This window comes from Cottoperca gobio, chromosome 10 (assembly GCF_900634415.1).
Source record: "Cottoperca gobio chromosome 10, fCotGob3.1, whole genome shotgun sequence".
In the NCBI taxonomy this organism is placed as follows: Eukaryota; Metazoa; Chordata; class Actinopteri; order Perciformes; family Bovichtidae; genus Cottoperca; species Cottoperca gobio.
The window spans coordinates 12,089,933-12,107,444 of NC_041364.1; the positions used below are offsets into that span (position 1 = coordinate 12,089,933).

The following is a 17,512-nucleotide window of genomic DNA, read 5'->3' on the forward strand; positions in this document are numbered from 1 at the left end:
TTTGGATCGCGAGTCCCCCGATCGCACTCCGGTCCCGGATTCCTCCCGCCACACCTCCCACACCGGGAAGCAGAGCAGGCTTGGCGGCTTGGGCTACGGGGTCATAGTGGCTTGGGACCACCTCAGGCCCTTCATCCCCTTCTTCCTCATCAGCTTGATGGTCGTGGCCCTCGTCTACTTGATGCAGGCCATCATCTTTGGGGGGCCCTTCAAGGACCCGCTCTTCTTTGTCAAGTTTAACGAGCGCTGGCCCCGGCCCGCTCCAGACCAGCAGCACTCTCCAACACCTACCAAGTTTTTCAGTCCGGTCCCCTCCTCGTCCTTCGAGCAAGTCCTCTTTGAGCTGCCCCGAGACAACGAGACAATGTGAACTGTTTAAATACAAAAACTGGATGAAATGTTTATTTTCTCTGTGGATAAGAACAAGGACTCACCAGGGATTACATCTACAAGTCTCAGTGCTATTAACACAGATACTTTGACTGTTTATGAGTAATAATAAATCATCTTTATTTATGTAGCTCTTCTCAAAATCCATGTTGCAAAGTGCTTCACACAAATAAGACAGACAAGTCATAAATCCTCAGGTGTAAAATAAAACAGATAAAAAATGTATGTTGTGTAAAACCAATATAGTGTATAAAAAAGGTAAGAATAGGAAAAGAAACCATTTTAAAAGGATGTAAAAAACCGTTCTGAGGGAACTCAAGTAATATCAGAAAAGGTTCTCCAATACAAGTATGTTTTAAGAAGGGACTTAAAAGAGATAACCTGCCATGATTTGTTCCAGGTTGTTCCAGAGCATCGGGGCCCTGACTGCAAACGCTCTGTCCCTTTTAGTTTTCAACCGGACCTCTGCTCGAGGATCTCAAAGTATGTACAAAGAGGTTAAAGGTATAGTAGGGAGAGAGACAACAAAGAGCCTTAAAGTAGTCAGTACAATCTATTCTAAAACCTACTGGAAGCCAGCGTAAGGAGGCTAAAAGAGTAATTTATTATTAGTTGTATATGCTAACCCACCTGCCCTTTTTACCCCAGGTTATGTAACTAGTTATGTAACAGTTACTGGTTGGAAAAAAACACGTATGACTCTTCCAGCAATGTGCAGCTGCATCAGGTGCTTCTCAAGTCAAGGACAACAAACTTTAATCTAACAGCGAGCTCCTTTCTCGTTGTGAAACATGTTGGTCCGTGATAATATAAAACCTTTTCAACTCAACAGTGCTGCAATTCATTAATGTAGTTTGTCTCCGTAGTAACTTTGTGAATAATGATTACTCAAAAAAATGTGGATTCCTGATGTGTAGAGTAAAGCACCAATTACATCGTATGTTTTGCCTGTATTCCTGTCTGTGACAGTGGATGTTAACGCTTGAGCAAAGTTAATGAGGTTTCAGTTGTCTGTGGTGGACACATGAAGTGGGAATCTTCCAAAGTCAGTCTTTTAAGTACGAAATTCACACTTTTGTAACTATCGCTCCACCATGGCTCAGCAAGCAAACAGAGATATTTGTAAAATAAAGAAACTAATTTTGGAAGAGACCAACTGGATTTGACTTACTCAGACTGCTGAAACCCCTTATATCTGCTTTTCTCTGTTTTATATCACATTAAACTGAATATATTTGGGATTTGGACTGACAAAGCAAGACATTTAAAGCGATTAATCAACTAATAATTGATAATAACTAATGATTAATCAATGATGAAAATAATGTTTAGTTGCAGCCCTATTTTTCACAGAGCAAGGACTGTGGATGTTGTCCCCTATATACTAAGCTACCTCAAAGACAGAATTAGATAGATATTAATGTACAAATTGTAAAAGTTGTGTTGCCTGTAACACTCTATCATCATCTATGTTTACACTAGTGCTCAAACAGGGAGGTAGGGGTTGAGTGGTAGCTGTGTACAAGACAACATATAGAAGGATAAAAATAACACCTTGTTAATTTGTTTATTCGTATTACACAGGGGCACGATGTCCAAGGCTGGTCATTAAAATTGTTTACCCCAAATTAGATCTTAACCAGACTGTGGCAGATTTGGATGGTAACAATTAACATGGGATAAAGTTTGATGGTGTCTCAGTACTGTCAGTGTTTCACCTCACTCCATATACCATCATTTATTAGTTGATTTATATATTGTATTAATAATTTATATATGTAAAGTAACTAAAGCTTAGAAATAAATGTGTAGTAAAATTGCTTAAGTATTAATGTTGCAGGTATTGAAAGTGAATTAGGTTTTTAAAAAGTAAAAACAGTGCAAGTGTAATTACTATGTATAGTTTAAAAAACTAATTGAAGATAAATATATTAACAAATTCAAAGGCAGATCGTGCAAAAGGCTAAACTATAGCCAGTAACTTACAGGCCAGCAAACAGTCATCATAAAAAGTAAAAACCGTGATTACTGTGGAAAATCTAAAATACAAATAGAAGATAAAATAGTACCTCAATATTATAAGTGCAGTACTTGAGTAAATGTACTTGTACTTGTTAAATGTTACTTTGCACCACGAAATATAGTCACTGACCACCAAAAGGTACATGGCTAATATTTTTAGGCGAAAATGGAAGTAGTAGAAGTGAACTATCTCGTGTTGAATGTTGTGCCTCTACTCTTTGACTGTCCGTTACTGTACCTCACTGTGCTGGAACACTTCCGCCCTCTGGTGGTGGAGCGACACCACACTGACCCGTGGATGACCTGCCCAAAACAAAAACTTAAAAACTGAACAATTCACTGTCTGTAAATATTACTCTGATATATAGATATATATCTATTCATAAAACATATATTTTCTTAACGAACTATTGTTATTTATTCGATGTGGGACTGAATTTATAAGGAGCATCCAGACGGTGAGTGAAGCCTGCGTTGATGTGTAACACCGTTATAGCCAGCCGCGAGAAAGTTGTCCAAACAACTCAGTTTGTACTAAGAAGTTTAGTTAACATGTCATGAACATTACATTATTGACTTTAACTAACAAATGATCTGCTACGACTAGTTTACACCTCCTTACTCCGGGTGGTTGTGCAGTGCTAGCTGGCTGCTAGCTGTTAGCAGAGGGACGCCAACCTGCAGGTGTGCAGATTAATTTCTAAAATGCACGAGTTTTTTTTAATTAAACCCATTATAAAAAACTGTAACTCTACTGTCGTGGAAGAAAGAAAGTTCTAATATGATTTGCAGTGTGCAAAAGGCTCTTAACAATAGGGTTTAGAAATAAACTGACATTGCAGGCTGTTACTATCTGTTCAAATGTACTCAATGTTGCGTTAAATGTGCAAAATGTAATACTATCAATTACCTGGTTACCTTTCAAATTAAGAATTTAAGACTTGAACCAATGACTCAAATCAAAATATAGCTACTGTACTAACTCAAGTAATCGTATTAATACACGTACACAACCAAGTTATGATATACATTCTCTAAATCCTAATATGCTCATTTGTGTTTACTTTGTGTTTACAGTATTTCAGCTGTCCTGCTCAAAGAAGTACAATAAACGCTGATGATAATGCACCGTGTTTCTATTAACCCAAAGAAGAAAATTATTATCCTGTTAATGGGAATTCACCACAATCAACTTTTTCTTTACCACAATCTGCAATAGAATCCTATATCGTCCCCTTGCTAGCTACATGTACGATAACTACCACAAACATCTGCGTTTTATTGTTTCTAGCTTTAAAATGCAGTCACATTTGTGTAAAAAGACATTATTGCACCAAAACTGTCATAATTTTTATTAATTCACCCTCCCTTTGCTCCTCCTCAGAGGTGGATGGGGAGATGTGGTGCTACCAAAAACCGGGGTTTGAAGCCCTCCTCCTCGCTGAGCTGCAGAGACAGCAACAGTGCAGCCAGTTCTGTGACACTCTGCTCAAGACAGAAGGTATAAATACACTCACAACAACTACATTACACGCACAACACACTGTCACCTTTAGACTGTCTTCTTTTGCTGTTTGTGTTCATTTAATCAGCAGGTAGAAGGTTTGCAAATAGACAATCTCATATTTTTTCATGTAGTTGTGGAAGCCATTATCATTACTGACATCTTTCCTGTCCTCCAGGTGTATCAGTGCCCGCACACAGTTGTATTCTGTCAGCCATCAGCCCCCACATCGCCTCTGCTCTGTCCTCCATGCCGCCGCCTCCTGCAGGACAGAGCCATCTCTTGGAGTTTCGGGCTCTTGGCGCATGCACCCTGCTCCATATGGTCAGACTGCTGTACTGTGGGGAGATGACTGGGGAGGGGGAGAAGGAGAAGCAAGAGGCTATTTTGACTGCCGCCAAGCTGGGCATCCACGGGCTGGTGGAGGTCACAAAAAGAGATCATAAAAGCAGAAGTGAGGAAGGAAAAGGCTGGCATTCGGAGGTAGGAGTGCAGACGGATCCACTGATGCCTGAGGAGGATGAAGGGAGACGGGGCAGGTGGAGGAGAGAGGTGAGGGATGGGAGCACCTTTCTGTGGAAAGAGACACACTCAGATGGTATGGAAGACACACAGACTCAAACAGAAGAGCTGCAAGAAGAAATGAGTCCCCCATCTCACCCAGCAGCCTCCTTAGAGACCATTGATATGGCAACCTTCCAGAATTTAGGACAGGCCGAATCCCATCTTTTCCCCCCTCAAATTCCCTACATCCCCATATCCCTCTTCTATCCACCAGATGGAAACCAAACACATCAACCTTCATCTGCTCTCGTTGACTCCATGCAAGAATCCATCACAGCAGCTGGACACACGTCTGTTGTGGCGCCGCCGCACACCTTCGTCCCCCCAACCCTCCCATTTTTGAGCCAAGCGGGCCCATGTGCTGATGACCTCCAGAGCTGGTGGGCCGGCCCTCAAGGAGCAGCCAGAGATGACGCAGCAGCAGCTGAAGAATGGGAGCACGAGCAGTTGGAGCAGTTTCAAGGCAACATCCCAGGATACATCAGCTACTTTCTGAACCCGGACAAGGAGGATTGCTCCGGTAGGGGGCGAGCAAGGAGGAGGCGGGGAGCAGGAGTGGGAGGTGCCAGAAGAGCTGGGACGAGTGGGAGAAGAGCCAGGAGACCACGAGCAAGAACAGGAGGGAGGGGGAGAGGGGGGTTAACACAAACTGTGGCTGTGCAGGTGGTGGGGGTGGGCAAGCTGCAGAAGTTGTTCATGCAGCGGTGGGGGGTGAGGTCGCCCAGGACGGGTCAGGGCGGAGGAGCTGTAGGCAGGAAGTTGTTCCTGAAGACCAGAGAGCTTCTGAAGCCAGCCAAGAACTGCCAGAGGGGAAGAGGCCGCCGCAAAGTGTGGGAGTTCAGCCAGATTGGAGACGTACTGCCGTACAGTGAGGGAGGAGGAGGCAACACGCAGCGTGGAAGGAAGAGACCAACGCAGCAGATCGACCAGGTGAGAGTGTTGACATAACGCTGTCCTATTGTAATCAAAACATGAAATTAAACATAACAGCATTAATGTAATAAGAAAATAACATCCAATCTAATAACTCACCAGCCTCAGGTTGAGAGCATTTTACATATTGAAATTCGGTATTTTATTTTGAAACAGGATATTAGTGGGGTGTTAATCCACGGTTGACAAAGTAAGAAAATCTGTTGGGGTATTATTGATTTGTTCTTTTTTTTTTATCCTGATAAATGACAAAGAAACCACTTGTGCTTTTCTTGTTTTCACAAAGTTAACATAAGAATAATTTGATAGAAGTTATACAAAATATAACTTGGTTTTCAGCTACTGCCCTCCACAACTCTGTCTGTGTGTAAAATGTTTCTACTAAATGGTAGGAGAGTATAAGTCAAGATAAAACAACATTGTAATAATATTGACAGTCTGATCTATTAAGCTCCCCTGCAACCGATCCATTGGTTAGAAAAGATATTGGGTCCAGCTGTCTGATGGGTTAATTCTGATGTCCCAGCAGAGTTCTGACCAATCATTCAGCTCAAAGAGGAAAACTATTTAGTGTATTCACTGAGAACGCTCTATTACACATTTTTAATTCCTGTACATTATAATTTTATTGTTACCAACAACATCAGATTCCTCTCCTTCCTCTCACATACAATTCTACAACGTTCCAACCTTTTCCCTCCAGCCTTCTGCGTCACCCGGCCTGCTGTCACCTGCGGCCTCCTACATGCCTCCAGCATCGTCCCTCCTCCACAGCACCTCCCTCCCTCCTCCGGCTCCTCCACCTCATGAGCAACAGCCCGAACACTTTAATTGTCTACTGGAGGAAATGATGATGGGCCTCGACATTTTACCAATCAACAACGACGATGCTCCACATTTTCAGCCTCCTCTGTCAACCAGTAGCAGCAGTTGTGACTTTGCCTCCTGTGGCAATGCTTTGGCTCAAAACAAACAACAAGTCCGTAGCACTGGCCTCCTGGAAGGTTTGCATGGTTCCACACCGGTGGTTGCTGTAGCAAGAGGAGCTGGAAGCTCCAACTCTTCAAACAGTGAGATGCCCGTTCTGCAGCAGCATGGAGAAGGGGAGCTGAATGAGATGCTGGACCACTTCCTCCAGTCCCTTGAGCAGCACGTGGACAGCTGTACTGCCGGGGAAGAGGCGGAGATGGGTGGTCAGAGCTGCACAGAGGTCAGCCAGCCTTACTCTGTCCTGAGAAAATGCAGAAAAACAAATACCCAGACCACCAAGACCCCACACACCCCTCGTCTACAGAATACACACACACCGCATCCAGCCAGGCGCTCTCAAATAACTGAACTGGAGAATGATGAAGCTGAAATACCACCAAGACGTTCACAGTCTCACAAGTCTTCTGCTCGCAGTGCGCCTCCAAAACACACTGAGGGATCGCCGGGGAAAGTCGGAGCACCAGCCAGAAAAAAAGAAAGAAGAAATCAGCGTCTGTTCTCATTGGAGAGAAAGAGTGTGAGGAAGCCAGAGTCATGTGACCAAATCCTTCGTGGCCGAAGAGACAAGCAGCTGCAGCGGATGCCTGTGGTGAAACTGGAGAGGAGTGGCCCGCTGCCAGCCAAAGTTACACTGCAGGAGCGCAGCTGCCTGGAAGTCAAGGTGACAAACCTTTCTAACTACCTTCCACTAATGCTTCTGATGATCTCTGCTGTCAGCAGTCGAGCAACGTCTGATAAATATTAATGTGAGGGGGAAATTGGATTGTGACAGCCACAGAATGTGAAAGACAATGTATGAAATGTTTTGTCAGTGCATATATATTTTTCAGAAAGCTGTAAAAGATCAGTTCATCATCAGTGACGTGCCCACGTGACAGCTTGTCTGAAAGGCCTCAGCCAGGCTCATGGAGCACAAAGACTTATCCAATCAGGAGCAAGTTTAGAGAAGTGCTGGTACTGGTTTTAATAAAGAAGTCAGGCAATAATTGGCCTTTTTCCATCATTCTGTGAGCACCCTTGATTTTATTCTTCTCACAGCATGAGTCTGCAAACAGTGAAATTGAACCTGCTTCCATCAGCTTGTTGCTTTGTCATTGGGGCATGTTAGCATGTAGCTCAAAGCACTGCTTAGCATAATTACATAATAACCATGCAGAGCTGGTAGCATTGCTGTAGACTCTTTTTTGTGAATGTGTCCTTATAATTTAATAAGGTTCATTTGTTTTATAGGACCGTGTGCCGATTCCGCCACCGTCAGCAGGTCGCAGGCGTGGCCGGCCCAAGAAAAATGGACAATTTCACAGTTTATCTAATGGTGAGAGTTCAACATCCAAAAACGATAAACAATTCAGCACATAGGACATAAAATACACTTATTAAAATATGATATAATTCTACACATCTACTTCTAATTATCAAAAATGTATCTTATTAATAAACATTATATTCATCATCACAGATATCAGAATCAACATCAGCCTAATACATGTACAGAAATGAGGTCACAACACCCTCATAATACAGTATCAATAAGGATCACAAGGAGGAAAAACACATGTTATATTTATCATTAACTGTCAGGTTTAGAAAGACGAACATATATTCCGTATATAGCATCATGGCTCTTCGTGCATGTTTAGACATATATGAAGAGCCATAGTGATAAAACCGCCCTGTTGTAAATGTTAGATCTCATACTCCTGATTCTGGAAACTTTCTCTTTGGAGTAAGAGGGTATTTAAATCGTCATAGAGGTTGTTTGCCTATTGGTGTTCTTGATGTATGAATATGGCTGTCGTTTCCACTGTTCAACCATTCTGATCTGACGAAGATCCGCGTAGGATCGAAGCAGAGTCAGTAAGAAACCTCTGTGTTATGGAGTACGTGTGCAGGCGTTACCTTTTGCATTATTAATACTGCTTTACTGATGGCCTTGCACCTACGTGACGTGCTTATAACTACTCTTCTTCAACAGAGAGGTCAACACCATCAGTTCAGCCACAGCCTGTGGAGCCCTGTAGCACAGATGAACAACCAGAGAGAAATCAAGAGAGACATGAAGAAAAATTGTCCGTCCAGCCGCAGGAAGAGGTAGAGGGAGCTGCACGGAGGGGAGAGAAAAGGCGAGCAGATTCAGAGGAGACAAGTGATGAATCCACGGTGACCAAGAGGGTTTGCTTTGAACAAATGTCTCAGCCGACCTCTGAAACGTGTGTACCGAGCTCTCCATCTGCAGACTTTGTCTCCAAACCAGCAACCAAAGAGATAATGGCTGAAGTCTCCATAGAGACTATTTCCACTGCAGGAGATTGTTTACAAAGAGAAGACAGAGAAGGAAAAACAACGAGGAGTGAAATAAAACTCAGAGAAACTGAGGAAAGTTTGATGGATGAAGAGATGGAGAGCAACTATGATGAGATCATCATAGTTCACCAGAACAGAGACAGAGAATCTGAAGACTTAGAGACATGCCAGCGCAGAACAGCACCGGCTCCTTTGTCACCATCTTCACATTCAGCAAAAGAGGTCGTCAGTCTGAGGTCAACAGGAAGCTGGGAAGAGGACAAAGACGAGGACATTGATGTGATTGGTGGTTCCAGTCCTGTCCGTGATCCGGTGCTCATCAGCTGGACTGAGTCTTCAGAAGTTGAGGAAGAGGAAGGAGACGAGGACATTGATGTTGAAAAGACGGACTACGCTCCATCTGCGGTCTTCGCTACCTAGATGGAAGCTTATTAACAGAAAATGCAAGACTGAGGTGCTTCATTAGCATCTGTGACGGCCAGTTTACTTTTCTACTTGTGTTCTTCAGTTTATGTTATTTAATTTCCCAGAAAACCTTCTGAATGTGTTTCATTTAGCTGAAAGAGATCCAACAAATGTGGGTTCATCATAAATGTCTTCTGTTGGTATTGTTTTAACCTTGATGTGCAAACACTGACAATCACGGGAGGGATTTCTGTTCCTATTCCAGCAAAGTTTAAGAAAAGAAGAGTTGTGTGCATCTTGTTGGAATGAAAGAAAATGAAAGATGTGCATCATAATGCATAAATGCACTTCAATCAGCAGCAACATAACAGGACTGTGTAGTTTATATTGAGCTGATTACACAGACTTAACCTTTGTCAAACTGTCAAAGGTGACTGGGATCGCTCTTTTTGTACTTTGGAGATATTTAGCAGTTGATTTTATGTAAAGAGTTGTTATTGCTGAGCAGATATGTTCAGCAAAGTTTGTTTTAACTCAAGTGTTGAAAATAACACGAACCAAACAGTTTAGAAAGAGATTCACTGCAACAACAAAATAATCTGTTTTATGTCCCGTCAAAGGAAGTAAGAGGGTTTTATCATCAGCCTCTGTTCTGCTACAGTTTGTAAATGTTCCAGGAAAACTCTTGTCTTCCTTGTTTTACTGTCAGGTTATGTTTGATAATGTTCCTCGTGGCACTTTTGAATCTAGTACTATTTCTACAATAAATATTCCTCTCTACTTCCTGCAGCAGCTCTTTTCTGTGACTACATCCACATCACTGGAAATGGCTCATCTTTATTTTAAGATGTACAAAAATACCAACACAACATACATAAGTGAATATGTCCAATAATATTGGGGTCACAGTGTTGCAACTAAAATACACATCGTAAGCTTATAATTGGTCGACGTATTTGTCAGTATCGGTGTTCCCACAAAGTTGTCCGTGTGTAGAACATTTCTTTATGCTGCATATTGTCAACTTGGCAATTATGTTTCTGAAATTGCTTGGGGTTTATTTGTTGTGGTTTTATTTTTTAGCATTTTTGCTAAATGTTTCGTCAGAGGGGAAGCTATATTCTTATTTTTTGTGTTTTTTCTTGAGTTTTTCAGCTCTTTCGGTCAACATACTAAACAGCGGTAGTAAAAATAGTCTTTGAGATGAATGACTGAAGATTTTCCTCCTGTTTCCTCCCCTGTCCTTTCTTCCATCAGTCCTCACAGTATACTGTCTGCCTAATGAAGTACCTTAAATTAGTTTGGCAGGTGCACTTTTAAATGCAGATAATCTACATGTTCAGTCTTGAACAAATATGGTTACAAGTAGCACTTCACTCCTGAGTTGAAAAGCGACTAGAGTTTGTTTCGACTTGGTTCATTATTGAACAAAGTATCAAAACATGAATAGAAACTTATCAAACTACTTTTGTACATTTAAGAAATGTTGATACTTTTTTCCCCATTGTGACAGTTAAAACCCATTGCAAGCACAACCGCTGCAACTTTCAAGCCCACAGTTGGTGCGTTTCGTGCTGCAAAGAGAGAGTAAGCCCACTTCATTAATCTAGTACACACTTTTATAATGAAACAAGAACACATGAAGTGAAAATTAGTTTATTACTTGTCAACCGGTGTATCAACCTCCTACACACAACAACAAAACGCATCTGAGCTGCACCACAGCACAGTCTGCTGAGTGCTGCTGGGGAGGTTTTTTCTGGTCATGGCGCCATGATGGAGCTTCATCTCCCCCCTGTTTGGTTCCAGCGCAGGTGTGTGTTTGTGTGTGGGTGCGTAGGAACCTCTAAACCAAATAAAAAGACACTTTGCAAGTGTCAGTTATGTCAGTGTGTGTGTGTGTGTGTGTGTGTGTGTGGAGTGTGTGTTTCCCTGTGCTTTTAACAGTGCGATATTGTCTCTTATTACACTCTGACAGGGGATTTAAATCAGTAGTGGTGTTGGGGCGGCTGTTGCGGCTCAAGTCGAGAGCAAAGTAAAGATTGAAGAGAGGAAGAAAGAAAGGGAGGAAGGGGTTATGGGTGAAGGTAGGGGGGGGGGGGGGGGTCGAGGGGAGCTGCTGTCTCAGTCTCAGCCTGTCTTTCTCTCAGTGCTGGATGCGCCTGATAGACTGGATCTGGGGGGTCTGACAGTGGGAGCCCCAGTTCCTCCAGTGCTGGTAGTCTCCACTGTGTCTCTCACACTCCATGATGTACTGCTGGCCCCTGTATCCAGGGTGCTGGTAGCACACAAAGCTGCGGGAGAAGAAAACAAGTTATTGGGACTATTTTAAGAGCTGCTGTGACAGTTTAGTACACGCTTGGAGCTTTCAGCTGGTGTGTGTGTGTTACATATAATACAAGCTAATGATGGACTGTAGTGACTACAGATTATTTGTCAAGTGGTATTCTAAGAGCCGGATATTAAATAGATATTCAAGTTTAAATCTCCTGGAAAGTGGAGCAGCATTTGTAATTGTGTCCTGATAAATTGCATCTTATCAATCAGTTTCACAATAACTTACGCGCCGCACTGCACGTGCATGGAGCCAACCTCAGGCTTCATCCAGCCCATGGCCTGCAGAGAGGGGTAGTCGTCACAGATCTCCACACTGCGGGCCATGAAGTTCTCCTTCTCAAAGATGACCATGCGACTGCTCTGGTGGGACTGCAGGAGGAGAGAGAAACAGTTGGGACGTTGGACTTCTGAGGTAATTGTTGATTTTCACCTGAACACTTCAGAGACCGGATTTACTCACGGCGCAGTAGATGGGGCGCAGAGACATGAGGCGCTCCACATGGTAGGAGAGGGAGCCGCTGTAAGCGTCCCAGTGGGGGTACTCTCCTCTCTCCAGGATGAACTGCTGGCCCTGGAAGTCATGGTGCTCAAAACCCACCCAGCTTTTCAGAAAGAGAGAGAAATATGTTAACAACATTTACTGTATGTCCATCTAAAGACTCTGTGGTCTGATCAGTTTCAACGATTCAAACGATGAAGCACAAAGAAATGATTTTGTTTCCAAAATTTAGAAAATGAACACCTCTTTTTCTACCAGGCTTAAGAGCTACAGTACAACACCATGCAGCTCTCTTTGCATTGTCAACAACTCAATTGTCTCAGTGCTTAAAGCTTTCAACATGACTCTTCATCTCCTCTTGTTGTTTGGGATGGATGGATTTCATTAACGAGTCTAGTTTTTTTTACCAGAGGATAAATTTGAGACACTTACGCTCCGCTCTCCACCCTGATGGAGCGGATGTTGTCCAGTCCGCAATCCTGAATGTTGCAGCACTCAGAGGTGAACTCCAGACACTTGCCCTGGAAATGCTCCTGCTCGAACACAGTCACCTGAGGGAGAGTAGGGGAATGGAGAATAAGAGGAATCAAAGAACAAGAAAGGAATTTAGTTGGCAATAAGGTTGTATATAGTTTATCCTCCTTTAACTTTCAGCTTCAAGCAACATTGTATTATTTGTGCTCAAACGAGTGTGTTTACCTTGAAGAAAGGAGCCATGCCCATTCCTGAGTTGACCAGCGGCTGCATCATTGGGGACCTTGTAGTTCTGTACATCTTTACTCCTGAGGTTCAAATGAGGACAGGGAAAAGTAAAGTGAAAAGCAAGAAGATACGGGAAAACATGTCCTTTAGAGGCCCATTTAGAGCATAAATTATTCAACAATGTAATATTCTATTTGGCATGTTTTTCTTAGTGTAAAACATGATGGGTGTTCTACTTTTACAGGAACACCACACATCTCTGTGAATCATTGAGGCGATACAGCTACAACTTCTCTAGTAAAATCTGAGTTAAAACATATGGAGGCCAAATACAGTTAATTTAACTTCTTTCCTTTTTTTAAGTAAAAAATACAAATACAAGTCTGTGTTGTACAGGTGTTTCAGAAAGTGCTTTTGGTTTTCAGTGTCTGTGTGAAGCACCTGCAGTGCACCTGTCTGTCTGACTCTGAGCTGTGTTGCGAGCAGAGATGCATCCTTACCTAGATTGGCACTTTATTGGAAGCTCGAAAGTGGTACGCGCCTACGGTTTGCCTCGCGTAAAGCTTTGAGAGAACCTGGCGCTTCAGTTTTATACCGACGGTCGGGGAGCGCGCCTGCTTTTGCGCGTTCACGTCTCTGACTCTGCCCTATGCACACTGTCCATTTGCCACAGAGGTAGCGCCAGCAGTCAGGCGCGCCCCCGGATTGGCTACGTGGCCGCTGGATGCTGTTGTCCTGCTCCAGGGGCCAGCTCAGCAGATCCCATAGTGCTGCTGGTGCTACGAAACAAAGGCGCTCCGGTATGTTCCGACCCCGGTCAGCAGTCCAGCCCGTGCCCAGGCACAATGGGCTGGGATCGGGGTGGAGAATGTGGGGATTAACGGCGGAGCACAGAGGCACCGCGCGGGGACACAGAAGAAGATAACTGTGTGGGTCTTTATACGAGAATAGGTTAGAGAGTATTAAGTATAAATTAAATTTTAGTGCTAATTGTTCACACAATGACATCTCATTGACGCCTAACGATCTTTGGGTGCAGGGAGGCAACACCTGTCGTGTGTGTTCTTTAGCTAGATCAATGGTTTCCAAAAGTGGAGTCCTCGGGAACTACACGATTGTGCAATGAATACAACAGTTCTGATGGAAGTTTCCCAGCAGTCACATTCACATTTATCCAACCAATTCAACCAACGTGCCGAAATAAATAACCTCAGATTATATTTGTTTGAGCAAATCATATCCTATCAAATGTAGCTCTGTGGTTTTATGTGGAGAATCATTTCATTCAGATTTATGTATCACAAATCAAATGTATTTATATAGCCCAATATCACAAATTACACATTTGTCTCAGTGTGCTTTACAGACTGTACAGCATACGACACCCTCTGTCCTTAGACCCTCGCATCACACAAGGAAAGACTTCCTAAAATAAATTTTATGATATGAAAGCCAAAGGTTTGAAACCACACATTCATGTAGCCACAATCACACAATTAATGTCACTGTATGCAATAAAACCTGTGTAAGTATACTGGTTTACACTTTGAATAAGTGGACTGGTATGTTGACAGGATAATAAAGAATCTGAAATACAAAACAAAATTACTATGATTTAGGGTACATTATTGACCTCCTATAAGTTGATGTCAGGACCATCAACTTGTATTTCATTAGTTCTGTTAGTAACTCTGTTACAGACTGTTAGTAACTCTGTTACTAACAGTCTGTTCTCCAGCTTCTGTCAGTCCACTTCTGCCTCCGCCCGTCCCTCTCTGATGATGTGGGGTTTCTTTTGTCTCGCATCTCTGACCTCAGCAGGTTTGTTTCTCTCCCCATAATCCCTCTCCCATGGGCGCCAGCGTATAAAAAGAAGGGGCGCACTCGGAGCCGCACACATTTTGAGTGAGGCTCATCCTACACACACACAGGTAAGGTACACATGCATACTGTATACCTACATGTGTTAGGAGATTCACATCAGGAAGAAGAGGCATAGATTAGACCAAAATACATAGAGTACACCTTTTCAGATTTTTACATTTATAATATTTTCTGTATCTCGATACACTAGTGAAAACAGGTTAGATTTGTCACATCAATGTTTCTTCTCTCACTTTTTATTTTCTCTCTTTCCTCCCAGCAATCATGTCCAGTGGCGATAAATCCAAGACTTCTTCCCAGACCGATGGGAAGGCTGCTCAGAGCAAGAAGTCTGAGATGGGAATGATGGCCTACAAGGTGGGTGGCTCTCACATGGGACATTGGGATATTTTCAGTTCATCATACCCTTACTGTTGTTGTACTGACTCATCCGTGTGAATCTGTCGCTTCCAGATGTACGTGTTCGACCAGGAGAATTTCCAGGGTCGCATGATCGAGATCAGCAACGAGTGCATGAATGTGTGTGAGATGGGCATGGACCGCGTGCGCTCTCTGCGCGTCGAGTGTGGACCGTAAGTCTCAAAAAAGATTTATATATATATATATATACATTTAAAACACTCATATTTGCGTGAATACTTCATAGTGTTGTCTCATCTGCAGCTTCGTGGGCTTCGAGCAGATGAACTTCTGCGGTGAGATGTACATCCTGGAGAAGGGAGAGTATCCCCGCTGGGACTCCTGGAGCAACTGCCAGAAGAACGACTACCTGCTGTCCTTCAGGCCCGTCAGAATGGTAAAAATAACATGCTAGGTTTCTTACTCTCAAGTTTCCCTTTCTCTTTTGCTTTCGACTGCCCCCTAAACTAGTGTTTCTCTCTGTTTCTCTCTTCCAGGACCCTGAGAAGCACAAGATCTGCCTGTACGAGGTTGGAGAGTTCAAGGGCCGCAAGATGGAGATCATGGATGATGACGTTCCCAGTCTGTTCTCCTACGGCTTCACCGACAGAGTTGGCAGCATCACTGTCAGCTGTGGAACGTGAGTATACAGTGGTTGCTGCTGTCACTGACTCAAATGACATACAAATATACCTAAATTAAATTCTCCACTGACATGTTTCCCCCTTTTTCTTTAGCTGGGTGGGATACCAGTTCCCTGGATACCGTGGCAGCCAGTACCTGCTGGAGAAGGGCGAATTCAGGCACTTCAACGAGTACGGTGCCCGCCATCCTCAGTTCCAGTCTGTGAGGCGTATCCGTGATATGCAGTGGCACCAACAGGGCTGCTACACCATGGCCAGCAAGTGAGGCTCAGGGAAGGAGAGAAAGAGAAAGAGCGGAAGTGAGGGAGAGGGGCGGAGGAAGAGGGAAAGGGGGAGAGATGTCTGAGGCCTTACCTCAGTACCTTAAACGGTCTATGATCTAACGCAGTGAGGGGAAGAGTGAGGATCTGGATCTGTCCCGAAACGAGACAACACCTCAGTGGAAGGACCAGCTGGACCACCCTCCATTCCTCTCTGTCTCTACTTTTCTCTTTCTCCCCTATGGGCTGAGTTTTGCATTCCCCCTTTTCTCCCTTTTTTAAGTCCCTTACTTCATTTCCCCTCCTCAGTCCTCTAAAACAGCAAAGAGAGAACACGACACCTCTTGCGGTTTTACACACTTGATTCTCGGCTCAGGGTATGATGCACCATGGGAAACTGAGTCCTTAGAGCCCCCTGCCCCTATTTTCTTGCCCCTGTGCATTGCACACCCTCTCTGCTGTACAGAATCCTGGCCAAGTTTTCAATAAAAAGGAAAATCTTGATTTAAAAAATGTTGTTGTTGTTGTTACTCATTACTGGAAAATGTCAATGAACAAAACATAAATAACATAATAAAAATGTGAGATGAATCCATTCTGATTTATCATTAATCAATCACAGCTTTTCTGAAGCTCAAAATACCAAATATATATATATTGGTCAAATATATCAAATATCATTTCCTGCTCGATTTAGGAATACAAAATAAAGTACAAGCGGTTAGAAGTAGTGTAAGCAACCGAAAAGAACAAATAATCAAAAGTAGATTAAGAATTGGTCACAGCGACTTGAACTCTTGTCATAGGGAACTGGTCAGTGTCAAGAAGAGGAGACAGTGGAGCATGTCCTGATTTAATTCAGGAAGTATGAAGATGAAAAAAGGGTTATGATTGCAGGACTACTAGAGCTAGGACGAGGGGAGTCCAATTATTCCTGCAGAGCCTCATTCATCTTAATTTAAACGTACAACACACTTATGCTGGCGGTTGTAAGAGGAGGAGTCAACGTAGTGTTGTCTACATTTGTGTAAAAACATCGCAGCTCTTCCTTTTGCTTTAGTATGTGTGTGGCTGCAGCTGCTGTGGAGCTAATATGGTTTATACATAACGATGTTTTACTGTTGATTCTATAGGAAGTGTCAGGTTATTTCATTGAAGTAGCCTAAAATATTGCTTGTTGCACCTGCCGCGTTGTCCACAGCTCTTTTTTGTTGTCGGCCATTTAGGTTTGATCTTCTCTGGTTAATTGTATCGAGGCTGCACTGAGTAAAGGGGGTTGTTTTAGCTTATTGATAATCGGTTGTATGCACAGGCTGCTAAATCCCGTTGTTGTGCCGAGTTGTGCCTGCCCGCCGAGATCGCCATGCACCTAAGTGTATTAAAAGGTAAACATTTCAAGCTTACATTTGACTTTAATGATGAAACCCTTTTTTAAATATATTAAATAGGAACATATGATGTTTGTGTCCTGACTTGTTTGGATCAGTTGGCCCTCTTGATATTTTCCTACACTTTATGTTTACCTCGGCACAAACAGTGCATGTACTTGATGAATCCCCTTTCAAGCCACAAAGCCTCCCTCCTGTCGTCACCGTCAATGTAGAGACTGTCTGCAGTTCATGTTTTAAACTCCATATTTACGGACTGATTATTTCATGACGTGATTGTATTCCAG

The 17,512-nt window shown here is 43.1% G+C and overlaps 3 protein-coding genes across 4 annotated transcripts; 2 read left to right on the forward strand and 1 right to left on the reverse strand.

Moving 5' to 3' along the window:
* The first annotated feature begins 3,810 nt into the window (after positions 1-3,810).
* Positions 3,811-9,892, forward strand: LOC115015023 (uncharacterized). The gene is made up of 5 exons (XM_029442187.1): positions 3,811-3,913; positions 4,095-5,410; positions 6,117-7,064; positions 7,634-7,718; positions 8,379-9,892. The coding sequence occupies exons 1-5, from the start codon at positions 3,811-3,813 to the stop codon at positions 9,125-9,127; spliced, it is 3,201 nt and encodes a 1,066-aa protein (XP_029298047.1). The 3' UTR covers positions 9,128-9,892.
* An 893-nt stretch (positions 9,893-10,785) lies between these two features.
* LOC115014524 (beta-crystallin A3-2-like) lies at positions 10,786-17,259 on the reverse strand. Of its 2 annotated transcripts, XM_029441463.1 has the most exons (6): positions 17,242-17,259; positions 12,648-12,689; positions 12,381-12,499; positions 11,910-12,051; positions 11,676-11,818; positions 10,786-11,406 (listed from the first exon to the last, which is right to left on the reverse strand). In XM_029441463.1, the coding sequence occupies exons 2-6, from the start codon at positions 12,669-12,671 to the stop codon at positions 11,259-11,261; spliced, it is 576 nt and encodes a 191-aa protein (XP_029297323.1). In that variant the 5' UTR covers positions 12,672-12,689; positions 17,242-17,259; the 3' UTR covers positions 10,786-11,258. The 2 variants fall into 2 exon arrangements, with proteins under 2 accessions (XP_029297323.1, XP_029297322.1); XM_029441462.1 differs by lacking the exon at positions 17,242-17,259 and having other exon boundaries at positions 12,648-12,728.
* Positions 14,799-15,842, forward strand: LOC115014525 (beta-crystallin B1-like). Its single transcript, XM_029441464.1, has 5 exons — positions 14,799-14,891; positions 14,988-15,106; positions 15,198-15,330; positions 15,431-15,573; positions 15,671-15,842. The coding sequence occupies exons 1-5, from the start codon at positions 14,799-14,801 to the stop codon at positions 15,840-15,842; spliced, it is 660 nt and encodes a 219-aa protein (XP_029297324.1).
* Positions 17,260-17,512: the final 253 nt, after the last annotated feature.

Excerpts from the sequence above, each read along its gene's own strand:
- LOC115015023 (XM_029442187.1), top strand. The coding sequence starts at position 3,811 with ATGTGGTGCTACCAAAAACCGGGGTTTGAAGCCCTCCTCCTCGCTGAG. Across the intron at positions 3,914-4,094 it reads CACTCTGCTCAAGACAGAAG|GTGTATCAGTGCCCGCACAC; the intron begins GTATAAATACAC and ends CCTGTCCTCCAG. Across the intron at positions 7,719-8,378 it reads ATTTCACAGTTTATCTAATG|AGAGGTCAACACCATCAGTT; the intron begins GTGAGAGTTCAA and ends CTTCTTCAACAG.
- LOC115014524 (XM_029441462.1), bottom strand. The coding sequence starts at position 12,722 with ATGTACAGAACTACAAGGTCCCCAATGATGCAGCCGCTGGTCAACTCA. Across the intron at positions 12,500-12,647 it reads GCATGGCTCCTTTCTTCAAG|GTGACTGTGTTCGAGCAGGA; the intron begins GTAAACACACTC and ends ACTCTCCCTCAG. Across the intron at positions 11,819-11,909 it reads TGCGCCCCATCTACTGCGCC|TCCCACCAGAGCAGTCGCAT; the intron begins GTGAGTAAATCC and ends CTCCTCCTGCAG.
- LOC115014525 (XM_029441464.1), top strand. The coding sequence starts at position 14,799 with ATGTCCAGTGGCGATAAATCCAAGACTTCTTCCCAGACCGATGGGAAG. Across the intron at positions 14,892-14,987 it reads TGGGAATGATGGCCTACAAG|ATGTACGTGTTCGACCAGGA; the intron begins GTGGGTGGCTCT and ends TGTCGCTTCCAG. Across the intron at positions 15,574-15,670 it reads ATCACTGTCAGCTGTGGAAC|CTGGGTGGGATACCAGTTCC; the intron begins GTGAGTATACAG and ends CTTTTTCTTTAG.